At 48.9% G+C, this 13,010-nt stretch overlaps 1 protein-coding gene across 8 annotated transcripts in view; it reads right to left on the minus strand.

Annotated features, from left to right (window-relative positions):
• Ccdc180 (coiled-coil domain containing 180) overlaps positions 1–13,010 on the minus strand; it is a 70,830-nt gene that overhangs the window by 30,863 nt on the left and 26,957 nt on the right. For 7 of the 8 annotated variants that reach the window (XR_008213804.1, XM_052717507.1, XM_052717506.1 and 4 more), the window contains 8 exons: positions 10,715–10,888; positions 8,852–8,967; positions 7,689–7,815; positions 6,591–6,630; positions 5,916–6,478; positions 4,342–4,568; positions 3,144–3,319; positions 704–884 (listed from right to left, as the gene is read on the minus strand). Coding sequence is in view for 7 of the 8 variants with exons in the window: in XM_052717507.1 (XP_052573467.1) it covers positions 704–884; positions 3,144–3,319; positions 4,342–4,568; positions 5,916–6,478; positions 6,591–6,630; positions 7,689–7,815; positions 8,852–8,967; positions 10,715–10,888 (1,604 nt within the window). In the remaining variant the exon portion in view is untranslated. The remainder of the gene's footprint in view (positions 1–703; positions 885–3,143; positions 3,320–4,341; positions 4,569–5,915; positions 6,479–6,590; positions 6,631–7,688; positions 7,816–8,851; positions 8,968–10,714; positions 10,889–13,010) is intronic. The other variant, XM_052717510.1, reaches the window with a different exon arrangement.

Consider the following 13,010-nt stretch of genomic DNA (forward strand, 5'->3'; position numbering starts at 1 on the left):
CTGACTCCCCAGCAGACCACCTGACTCCCCAGCAGACCACCTGACTCCCACCAGCAGACCACCTGACTCCCACCAGCAGACCACCTGACTCCCACCAGCAGACAGACCACCTGACTCCCCAGCAGACAGACCACCTGACTCCCCCACAGTGTGGCACCCTCACCCTGTGCCCTCCTGTAACAAAAGTTACTTCTCTGCATAAGGGCCACCCGAAATTGGCTGCCCCTATGACTGAATGCTGCACAGATACCTGCCATGGTCCTTCCTGTCACCCGAATGAGGCCCCTGCCTTACATCTCTGAGTGGCCTTTGCTGGAGCCTCTTGCTCTACCTGCCCTGCCGATGGCCCTCCCCTAAGTTTTGGCAGGCACCTGTGGGTTCATCAGCCACGCCCTTCTAGACAGACAGGAAGCCCTTCCAGATGCCCCCAAAGGGAAACAGTCTTTATCAACATGGACATTTCCGAGCACAGCATCTGCACCTTGCACGTGGCCTGTGTGTATGTACTTCTCCCATCCCAGACGACGCACCCGCTGCCTCACACACAGCCAATGCTGCCCATGGAATCTGTTGTGGTTGTTGTTTTCTTTGCTCTGGTGAAAAGGTAGCTCAAAAGCAGGCTCCCCAAAGCTTTCTGCTCCTTTGCCAGAAGGAGCTGGGCCTCTAGAGCCAGGCCTGGGAAGAAGACACTCCAGCCCCTTACTTTTGGCTCTTGCTGGCATTCAAGAAGATGTGCTCCATGTCGTAGATCTTGCGGCGGAAGTTTTTGCTCCGCACAGCTTGCTCTTCTTGGAACTGACAGAACATCAGTCTCTCTCTCTTCAGCGTCTCGATCACACCTGCGCAGTGGTTGTCCAGTCTCTCCCGGTGGAGCAGGAGCTCAGCTGCAAGAGGGTAGGAAGAGCGGCTTCCCTCTGCGGCCATTCCTTCCTTGGAATGGGCCCACCTGTTGCATCTCCTAGGCCAGCCCGACAGGAATCACTCCTGTCAGGCAAGGACCCATACCAGGCCCCAGCTGCCCTCTCCAGGGTGGGGCGGCATCTGGACTGGGACCCCGAGGAGGCCAATGAGCACCCACCTCAAGGTCCCATACTGAAGAGGGGCTGTGAGCCTGCCCTGCCTGCTGGAGGAGCCCTGGTGCTGATTGGGCAAAACTAGGGATAGAGAGAATCCCCGGGAGCAGAGGATGGCTGGGGGCATTTGGGGAGCACTGAGATCTTGGTAGGAGTACCTCAACAAACACAAAGCTGGGAAGGCTTGATCTGTTCCGTACACCAATGAATGCTATGCCCAATAGCCCAAATTCCAACTGGCTCCAAGGTGAAGTAGAACGTAAAAGGATCAGGTTTCCAGAGCCCCTTCAGAGGCCTTTAAGGCAAGCAGAAAGCCCCACATCTCCCACCTGAGTGTTCTACTGCCCGGAGTGATGGACAGAAGGGCTGTTCTAGCAAAAATACATACAGTTCTATAAAAACAAATGGCGTCAGCAGACCAGAGACACCCGCACACCCATGCTTATTTCCTCACTGTTCACAGTAGCTAAGGTGGCCTGGGTGGCCATCAGCACACAAGTGGATAGCTGCACTGTGGTGTATGGGCGTAATGGAATTCTACTCAGTCAGAGGAGAACGAAATCATGTGATTTTCAAGTAAGTGGGCAGAACTGGAGATTGTGTTAAGCAAAACAAGCCAGTCTCTGAAAGTTAAATAGCACGTGTTTTCTCTCATACGTGAAATCTAGATATTATATGAATGAATATATATTTATATCTATCATCTATGAATGACATAAAACAAGAAAGGGGACTATTTTGAGGAAGGAAGGGGACCAACAGGAGCATGAATAGGGACAAAAGATGGTAATGGGAGATGAATATGGATAAAATACAGTGACATACACATATACATGAATGAGAAAAATGCCATCATGAAACCCATTATTCTGTATGACGGTTAATTTTTTTTTTTGGAGGGGGGAGGTTTCGAGACAGGGTTTCTCTGTGTAGCTCTGGCTATCCTGTAGACCAGGCTGGCCTTAACCTCAGAGATCTGCCTCCTGAGTGCTAGGATTAAAGGTGTGTGCCCGGCTGATAGTTAACTTTTTTTAATTTAAAAGCAGTGTGGAGCTGGGATTCATTGCTGTGGTCTGAGTGTCCAAGCTGAGCATCGGGCTGGGGAGCCAAAGCGGCAAACGGGGCCGGCCTCTGGTGCAGTCCTTTCATCCCTCCCTGCATTTAGTTGAGGTTTCCAGAACTGGAGACTGCACATCTCAGAGCCTGTCACCACCACTGCTCCAGGCCACGGGAGCTTGGATGGGATCACATGCAGGCTCCAGGAGAGCCTTAAATGGCTATGGATTCAAGCGAAGCATCCACAGGGGGCCACATAAGAGTCCGACTCTAACTGTGTGCACCTCCCCATTAGTGGAGCTTCCTACCGAAGAAAGAAAAGGTTGGTCTTTCCAAGACCAGTGATCGGGTGAGAATAATGACTTCCACCCTGGGGCATCGCATCCCAGACCACTCGCAGCTCCTCCCTACACCACATCAACACCTTCTCCTGTAGAGAAGGGTAGGTAGGGAAGGGTAAGGGTGTCAGATGATCTGTTCAGAGTTATACAGCCAGAGAAAGTGAACCCGCGAGTTCTGGTTTCTAAGCTGGAGACTTGCTGCTAGAAGCATCCTCCAGACAGGTGTGGAAGAAGACCTGAAACCCAAGAGCAACAACAGGACAGCACTCTTCCTTTTGCCCCTGACACTCTACAAAGGAAGGGAGGGAGGAAGAGAGGGAAGGAGAAACACCCATGAGTGTGAGACGGGGAGATTCCCACAATTCTGAGGCTAGCTCGGGATACATGATGAATTCTGGCCAACCTAGGCTACCAATTGGAGATCTTGTTTTAAGAAGGAAGAAAGGAAAGGAGGGAGAGGGGGGGGGGGAAGGAAGTGAAGAAGGAAGGGAGGAGGATTTTAAAATCTCATATGCTGATTCTGGGCATGCCTTCCAAGTGTGATGACAGTCTATCATTACACAGGTGAACTGGGGGCATTTAAAAAGAAAAAATAAAAAGGATGAGTTCATGGGTCAGTAGACCCTGTAGGGGATGTCTGGGGACAAGTGGACCTCCCCAGGATGGCTCTAACCTGCTCTGACGTTGTGAATATCCTTCTCCACGTGCTGGAGTCTTGGCTTGTGCAGGTGCAGACGCAGCTCCAGTTCTGAGTCCAGTTCGTCAACCTTGGCAGCCACAATAATGCGAGCGTTGAGGGCACATTGGTCAAACCACTTCTCCAGGTGCTCAAAAAAGCCAGCTCGAATCCTGGAGAGAGAGGAGCAGTCATCTCTGGCAGCAATCAAGACCAGTCGATCGGCCATACTGAGACCCACAGTACTTTGTGCTCTCATACCTCATTTGTTCCCCATGTACATGTTATCTCATTGAGTGGATGAACACCATCCATCCACTAAGACTCCTGCTGGGCAGTTTCCAAACTTTGGCTCTCACAGAGAAGGCTGTGATGAACAACCCTGTACTTATGTCAAGTTCAGAAGAGCTCAAAGGTTAAAAGACATTGTGGTTCTACATTTCTTCACATCTCCTTAGGAACAGACCACAGAACACTGGGCTACAGAGTCTTTTTTTTTAAGACCACACGTCAGTCCTCCACTGTTCACAGTTCTTTTCCATTTTCTGTGTTGATCACTACAAAATGCCACACGAGATGTAGCATGCCTTTGGCTTATATCTATTGGGCTTTTTTTTTTTAAAGAAATATAAGGGGCTGGAGAGATGGCTCAGTGGTTAGGAGTACTGCTGTAGTGCCTCTTGGTTTGGTTCTGAGAAGCCAGAAGATAGTCAACCATGTGTGACTCCAGTTCTTGGGGTTCTGGTCCCCTCTTCTGACCTCCACAGGCGCTGTATACACATGATACATACATACATACATACATACATACATACATACATACATACATACATATATACAGGCAAACACTCATACGCATAAAATAAATAAATCTTACAAAAATAAAAGAAACTTTAAAGTCATAGATATACTAGGAAATAGAAGCCAGAAGTAGATGGCTTGGGGAAAGTATTTCTATGACACAACCCAGACTAGCAGAGCACCCTGAGAAGGGCACAGGGGTTACACTCACCAAGGATATCCATGTCTGTGGAGCATTCTGGGACATTTGAGATTTTCTATGGTGTTTTCTCACCCCTACCCTCTCTCTGTTACCGAAGCTTTTAAGTTTTCTAGCTAAAGTGAATCTTTAGTTCCATCACCTCATGCAGAAAGTTCAGAGTAAGAGAATGTGAATGTGACCATTTCCACTCACCGTTTCTTCACTTTCACGATGAGTTTGTGAGGAACAGTCACTTGCTCTACGTACTTGGTGCTGAATGCGTCGTGGAAGAGCACAAGGTGGTAGGAATTCGGCCTTGTGTGTATCCTTTGTTCATCTTCCACAGACAGGAAGGCAAAGTAAGTGTTCCCACTGGCAGTTGTGAAAAACTCCATTTCATCATAGGCCATCTCCTCCAGGCTCTCTTCCTTGTCTTCAGCCTATCCGGAGCACGAGACTTGAAAATCAACCGTCAGCCGATGCACGTGACACCACAGACTGAGCCCCTGAGGCCCAAACAGCCAATGCGAACTTTCCCTAACCTCCTCTTCCCCACACACAGTGTTTTTACTTATTTTTATTTGTTTGCAGAGCTGACCTCAGGACCTATTGCATGTGAGCACTGGATCCCTGAGCTACATCCTCAGCGGTTTTAAAATGGAAAGGTTTCACATATAAATCTCAGCTCCCCATTCTTTGAAACAGCACTGAACAACACTGTTGGCTGAGACTGAGTAGTGATGGCACACCTTTCACTGCTTGTCATTTTTACCTATGGCCTCCAATCTTCTTTTCTCAACACATGTGTGAACATTTGAGTTTGGAATTATAAAAAAGTCCTATGTACCAGTTCTTCCACAGCAATATAGGAAATATATCTTCTGTCATTCTGCACCATAGAATTCTGCACACCACAGAATATGGTTTTGTGCATTTGGGTGTGTTTTGAAGACAAGGTTTATTAACAATGAGCTATTTGCCAACCCTCAAATGGGAGGTCCTAGTTGCATTTCCTATTGTTATGATAAAACATCCTGACCAAAAGCAACTTAGGGGAGAAAGAGTTTATTTTAGCTCCCAGTTCCGGTTACAGACAGGAAGTCAAAGCAGCAGGAAGCTGACGCAGTTTGTCCCATCACATCCACAGACAAGAACAGAGAGGAATGAATGTGCATCTGCTCATCTGCTTACTTACGCTCAGCTCGATTTCTCCACTCTTACACAGTTTAAAATACCCTGCCTGGGGGATGATGCCGCCCACCGTGGGCTGGGTCTTCCCATATCAATTAATATAAGATAGACATGCCCACAGGCCAACCTGATATAGACAGTCTCTCACTGAGACTCTTTCTAGACGATTCTAGGTTGTATCAAGTTGACAACTAAAACTACCCATCAAGGAGAGCTTTTCCTGAATGTTTTGTTTTATATATATGGTAAACAGGAAGAGAGAAGGGTTGAAGTAGGAGAGACTGAGGCAATCTGTGCAATAAACAGGAGGTAAGAAAGAGACCCCAGGGAGAGATGAAGAAAGCCATGTGAAAGATGACTCCAGAATAGGCTGTAGGGGCACGAGAAAAGGAAGGCAAATTTTAAAAATTATTGCTGTGAGGGAAGAGTCAGATCTTTGTTGACAAAAATAGAAAGGAATAAATACTCCTGTAGCTCTTTATCTGGACCTCTGTGGAGCCTGGGCCATTGGGGTCCCCAGTTTATCTGAATATATGCACAGGATAAACACAGCAGACTTCCTTCATACCCAACAACGAGCCGGGGGGCTGGCTTACCTGACCCATAAGTAAGCTCTCTTGAAAGTACTCGGTCACCTCTTCCTTCATGTCCTCAGAGTCCTCCTCCTCGTCTTCCTCTTCCTCCCTTATCTCCTCCTCTTCTCCTTCCTCCTTCTCTTCCTCCTCTTCCTTCTCCTCTTTTATTTCCTCCTCTTCTCCCTTATTCTCCTCCTCCTCTTCCTCCTTATGCTCCTCTTCCTTCTCCTCCTCTTCCTCCTCCTCTTCATCTGCCTCTATCCCCTCCTGCTCTTCTTGAGACTTCACATTTTCTGGTTCCAGGGATGACTCTGACAAAGTCTCTTTCATGCTCCGCATTTCTTCAGTCTCTTGGATAGACTCTTCTGTCCTGTCACCCTGTAGGAACTTGTCCGGGTGGCCCCGTGCCTCTCCAGCCATGATGGGTTCTATCTCTTCCCCCGCTTCCTCTTCCGTCTCCTCTGCTGGCTTCTCGGAACCTGTCTCCTGACCTGTGCTTTCTTCAGCTTTGCGGATTTCCACTCTCGCCCTGTGTTTTCTCTTCAGCTTACTTACTCTCTGCATGAAGACCTTTTCGTGGGTTTCTGTTGGTGATCAGTAGTAAAGGATAAGCAGACAGCGACCAGTGTTGCCTGGACTGAGGCCCCCACCCACAGGTGTACTGGAGTGATGGCAGGGAGGCTCAGGTTGTGTTACCTGGTTGCCTGAACTTGAAAGTCACTTCCCCACTCAAATTCTACAAGGAAAAAACACAAGTCACTACAGGGCCAGCAAAGCCTTTCTGCAGAACACAGTTACTAAAGCTTCATGACTCTTTAGGTAAAAAGGCTCTGATGTGCCGTGACCAACTCCATTCACTGGGGCAATCGATGTGTCTTTAGTCCAGGCACTTTCTTTCCCTAATTCCCAGCAGACTAGCACACCCTGATGGTAAGCACTAGGTAACAGAATCGGGGCTCATTCTGACACAGTCTCTGAAGTAAACCAGAGGAAATGGTGAGCAGCGGGGTGAACCGGCTTCACTGGTGCCCAGGGAGGGCGGACAGAATGAGCCTGATTAACATGATCATGGGTGAGCTGCTTTCGATGGGATAGAGCTGGTAAGGAACATCCGAGGGAAGAGGGAATGGGTCCTGGCTTAATTTTAGTAGAATCATGTGCCAGTGAGAGACATCATGAATGGAACACAAAGCATTATAGAAATTAGACTTTTCACTTTAAGGTTGGAGCCTATCTATCATATGTGTATGTGAGACAGAGAGAGAGAGAAAGGGAGGGTCATTGTGGGGGGGGGGGGAGGGGCACACATGTGCATCTCAGAGAACAGCCTTGGGTGCCAGTCCTCATCTTCCCCCTCAAGACAGGGTCTCCTTACTGTTCACTGGAGTATATATCACACTAGCTGGCTTCTGAGCTTCTGGGGATCCTCCTGCCTCTGACTCTCATCTCCCCATAGAAGCACCAGAACTACAGATGTGGGCTACTGTGCCTGGCTTTGTGTGGGCTCTGGGATTTGAACTCGAGTTTTCCCACTCGCCCAGCAAACACTACAGTACTGCTGAGCCACTTCCTAGCCCCTGACCCTTCTAAACTGAGAAGGTCTCTGTTCGGTCTCTTCACCCTTGACATTCTGACACGGTTTCCTACTTTGCAGGATTAAGGACGGCTTCCAAATGGTTTAAAATGCCCTGCCTGGGGAATGATGCTGCCCACTGTGGGCAGATCAGACAGAAAGCCATCCTCTCCCCTGTCCTACTTACTGAGTGGCCCGGGTGTACCATCTGTCCTTGATACCTGTTCAAAGATTTCACGAATGAAGAAGTGTCGGCTGAGGGTGAAGCTGTAGCAGTTGAGTTCTTTGAGTACGAACCCTGGGTACTCCATCACTTCTTTGGTCAGAAGGACGTGAAAATATTCATACCTGGGAGGGAGGAAGGGGAACTCTGTGGGAGACCCTCACTGGAGCCGTGCCCCCAGGCCTCCATCTGGCAACTAGCATTGTATAGAGCTGTCAGGTGGCTATTCTTCTCATAGAAGCAGTCCTTGGGCTACTGTACTATTTTCCTGATCATACAAGGAGCACATGCTCTTTGTAGAGAATCTGGGAAGTTTTTCATTTGTAATGTGGGCTCACTTTTCCTGTCCATGATCCTAACTCTGTCTTTGAACTTAATCGACAGTATTCCATCAAACCCTCAAACACCACCAGGCTCAGAAATGTTATCTGTTTCTCAGGCAAAGTAAACAGGTTCAGGAGCTTACTTAGTTACCCAAAGATAAACTCCCAGATCTATATGCAGCAATCATATGGAAGGTGGGCCTCTTTCTGTGAGTGGTCCTTACAGAATCAGCTGTACAGAGGCACAAAAATATAATGCAGTTCACAGAGAACTGTTAGTAATTCTGTATGGAGAAAAAGCTAATCACGAGAAGGCTGACATATGGCCAAGTATCTTAGAAGTAATTATAGTAGTAAACTCTACACGGTCACTTAAAAATAGATCTATAATTACAGAATAATTTGCATTATATAACTCATCCTTTATTTTTAAAACACTGTATTGGTATGTATCTGTGTCCATAAATGTGCATGCTCATACAAAAGAACAGCGGGGTAAGAGTGAGGGAGACATCTCTGTTAAGAGTGAGGGAGACATCTCTGTTAGCAGAAGTTGACTTTTCTGTCCCTTCAACAAAGCGTATGAATGCTTACATTTAACAGGGAACCCAGGCTCTTGGCCTTGACGTTTCTCACTACAAACTTGCCACAGTTCTCCCTAGGAAATTCTATGGGCTCCTGGGTGAGGAGCAAAGGGTTGTTAATATTCTCCAGTGTTGAGGGCACGGCTTTTATCTGAGTTTGCTGATCACAGCTCTGGTCTCCTGCGCTACCGGGTGTTCCCTTAGTTATGAATCCCGGCCATCTCCTCCTGTCTTCTGAGGTCTGGTCAGCCTACCTGGACTTCATGTTCTTCAGAAAAGTCTTGGCCTTTTCCAGGTGCACCTTCAGCGTCTCTTCTTGGCTCTGCTGCCTCAGTTGGTCTAAAAGCTTATCGAGGGTGATCTCTTGGGTCTGGCAGCCATTCCCAAAACAAGAGAGGCACAGGTGAGTGTCCAGAGGTGGCAGAGTGTTAGTGACATGCAGATGCCACGTTCTCCAGAGCTGAGATGGAGGCAGAAAGCCTGGGAGGAGGAGGGCCAAGTCTGTGACCGCCCTGGCTCTCTCCAGCACACACTGGCAGGCTCTGTTCCTGGAATCTTCTTTTGTCCCCACCCACCTCCCCAAGGACCCACCTCAGAAGAGCTACTTCAGGGACATTTCTCTTGGGCCTTGGCCCTAGAGTCAAGCCCGCACTACACATTTCTGAGGCATCTGTAAGTGACAACTTGGAGCCAGTTCCCTGAAATGCTACCTATACCTCACTTTATCAGACCGCATAGGCGAGTTCGCAACCTCCACGACTGGGACTTCAAAAGGCTTACGATCTCAAGCGTTAGATACTTGGTGAGCTCAGGATGTGCCAGGCATCACTGTCAGCTACTCCCCTGTAGACGAAGAGAGCTCCGACTGACACACACCTGGGAGCTCTGAAGTCACTGGCTGACGCTGCCTCTCCTCAGAAGGAAGCAACCTTACTTGTCATGTTGGGGGTGGGGTCTAGCCAGTTTCCCCTGAGAAACTTCTCATAAAAGATCCACCATAGTCTTTAATTAGGCAAAGGTCTGCTTTTCCCCTACTCGAACAACTGCATATTAGTAATTCTGCAGTTCACTGTAGGGGCAGGGCACCTGTCTATCACATGCAGTCCTTGGGAGATTTGTCACGCTGCGGTCTTCTTTCAACACTGTGGGGAAAATTTCATTCTCTTTGGCCAGCAGTAAGCTATGGCTCGGGAAATTATGCTTTGATCATCTTGTTCATTTTCTTATCATTTATTTACTTAATCCTTTATGGTTTTTCTGTGTGTGTGTGTGTGTGTGTGTGTGTGTGTGTGTGTGTGTGTGTGTGTTTCCAGGCATGTGAAGGTCAGGGGGCAGTTCTTGGAAGAAGCCTCCTCCTGACACTTTATGGGAACCAGGGATTGAACTCACGTCACGAAGCCCTGCATGCAACCACGTCTACCTGCTAAACTACGCCACCAGCACCAGGTCATGCTATTTTAACGACCCAGACTTCTTCCCATTCAATCAGTCAGTCTGTTTTTCTGTCTCTTTTGCTTGTGCACACTCTTAGAAACAGGCTTGATTCACAAGACCTATCACAAGCTCTGGCCTGGTTCAGGATCCTTCTTCTTGCTCCTCCCATTTCCCCCCAAGATCAAGGCAAGCCTTGGTGCCTCCATGCACATACATTTTGCAATTTAAGGGTTTTACATTTGAGTCTATTTTCACTTCATTTTTTGTTTATGGTGGGTTGTGTTTGTTTGTTTGTTGTTATTGTTAATCTGAAAGCCCAAAGCAGCAGTCTGAGTCCAGCCCACAGCTCCCCACAGGGCCCCCGCAGTCTGGGTCCAGCCCACAGCTCCCCACAGGGCCCCGCAGTCTGGGTCCAGCCCACAGCTCCCCACAGGGCCCCTGCAGCCTGGGTCCAGCCCACAGCTCCCCACAGGGCCCCGCAGTCTGGGTCCAGCCCACAGCTCCCCACAGGGCCCCCGCAGCCTGGGTCCAGCCCACAGCTCCCCACAGGGCCCCCGCAGCCTGGGTCCAGCCCACAGCTCCCCACAGGGCCCCGCAGTCTGGGTCCAGCCCACAGCTCCCCACAGGGCCCCGCAGTCTGGGTCCAGTCCACAGCTCCCCACAGGGCCCCCGGTTTGGGGCACCTGGTTCTCCTGGTTGTGCTTCTGTCGATGTTGCTCTATCCTCTTCTCCAGCTCCAGCTCTTGGGACAACAGAACACTCTGGTGCCCCTCCCACAGCCTCACAGCCTCCTGGAAGTACCGGAAGAGGTCCGCGCTCTGCAATTCTGTCTGCTTGGCCAAGGCTTCAAAGGAGCTCTGCAGGGTAGAACACAGAGAAGGTTACCTGGAGGACAGACTAGCCCAGGCCCCAAGGACGACCTGTCCACAGGGCCTCGTCTCCAAAGGCAGAAGTTACTACCTGAACACCGTCCCTCAAGGTCAGCTTTAGGCTCTGTGTTGGTTAGTTTTGCATCACCTTGACACACGCTACAGTCATCTGAGAAAGGAGACTCTCAGTTGAGATAACACCTCCATAAGATGGGCCCAATAGGGCGCTCACCAACCTAAGACAGAGCGCCTGTGTGGCCTGGGCAGGCGTCTCCATGACGGGTAAGGTGACCTGCTGACGGCCCACGCAGCCTAAATCAGAAGCTCATTTTTTAGTAAAAGGGGGACTTGTAGGATCCTGGCCCCCGTTTTGGGTAACTGTTGCCTTGCTTGCTGACTTTGACCTTGATATCCTCCCTATGCTAATTCCCTGCTGGGTTCCACCCTCCTGAATGCTTAAGGGAAGTTCCTTGTCTGTGTACCCTGCATATTGGGCGTTAACAGCTTAGATGCAAGATTATAAAACATCTGTAGCGAACTTCTGCCCTCTGGGGTTCTCCCATTGTGCTGTAAGCCTGTATTTAAGACCTCCTCCCTCCTTCAATAAACGGCATTTGGCATTTAAAAAAAAAAAAAAGATGGGCCCACAGGAAAGTCTGTTGAGCATTTTCTTGATTAATGATTGATGTGGGCGGGCTCAGCCCACTGTTAATGGTGCTACCACCCCATGGACAGCTGGTCCTGAACTGTATAAGAAAGCAAGCTAAGCAGACCATGGGGTGCCAGCCAGTAAGTCCCTCACGGCCTCTGCTTCAGCTCCTGTTTCCAGAAACTCCTGTCTGAGTTTCTGCCAATTTCTCTCAATGATGGACTGCAATGTGGAAGTGTAAATAAAATAGACCCTTTGCTCCTTCAGGTGATTTGATCATTGTGTGTTAGCAATAGAAACCCTAACTAAGACAGGCTCCTGGCCTTGCCTGCGTGGGGTAGCTGGACCGAACCACCTCAGTCTGCAATTCTTTCTCTAAGAACACTCTGTCTCTTAGCATCTGGGTACGATTCCGTGCCTGCTGTTTAAAATCTCACATACAACTTCACCTTTTAAAAACTGTGTGTCAGGGGCTGGAGAGATGACTCAATGGTTAAGAGTGCCTGGTGCTCTTTCAGAGGACCTGGATTAGGTTCCCAGCAGCCACAGGGTGGCTCACAACCATCCACAGCTCCAGTTCTCTGATGCCCTCATCTGGCCTCCTCAGGCACCAGGCACATACATGGTGCATGTACATGCGTGCAGGCAAAACATTCATATGTTAAATAAAATAAATCTAAAGGTTTTGGAAAAGCCCTGCATGTTAGGACTGGAGATAGTTCACTGGCAGAGAGCTTTCTTGGCAGAGGTGAGGACTTGAGTTTGATGGCCTGCACCACACATACAAGACACAAGAATGCACAGGTTGTATGCCCTCATCTGGGACAGAGCCTGGTAGGCTAGGCTGCAGGGTAAATTTGGCCCTCCATCTGCTTTGGTTTTGGACTTGTGAGCTAAGCACAGATTCTCCAATTTTTAAACAATTTTTAAAACAAATCAAAAGGGGGCTGGAGAGATGGCTCAGAGGTTAAGAGCACTGGCTGTTCTTCCAAAGGTCCTGAGTTCAATTCCCAGCAACCACATGGAGGCTCCCAACCATCTGTCATGAGATCTGGCACCCTCTTCTGGCATGCAGGCAGAACACTGTATACAGAATAAATAAATCTTTAAAAAAAAAAAAAATCAAAAGGAGTGGGGAAAAAAAATAACATGAAAATTAAATGAACTTCAAATCCTGGCTTCTAATAAAGACATCGGAACACATCCACATCCTTTGTTTCTACATTCCTTAGGTTGATACATGTGACAAGTTGTGACAGACACCTGTGGCCCACCAAGCCTCACACAATCACTATCTGGCCCTTCACAGAAAAGGCGTGCCGGCTCTAGATCAAGACCATAAATCTCTCAGGGCTGGGAGCTCCTTGCCTTCCCCAGCCTTCGACACAGGGGCCAGCAGTGGCTCCGGTACACTTATGACCCAAGAGGCTTTCCCAAGCCTGAGCAGCCCTGACGTCAGGG

Source organism: Peromyscus californicus, unplaced genomic scaffold, assembly GCF_007827085.1.
Source record: "Peromyscus californicus insignis strain IS unplaced genomic scaffold, ASM782708v3 Scaffold_5__1_contigs__length_169319896, whole genome shotgun sequence".
Lineage (NCBI taxonomy): Eukaryota > Metazoa > Chordata > Mammalia > Rodentia > Cricetidae > Peromyscus > Peromyscus californicus.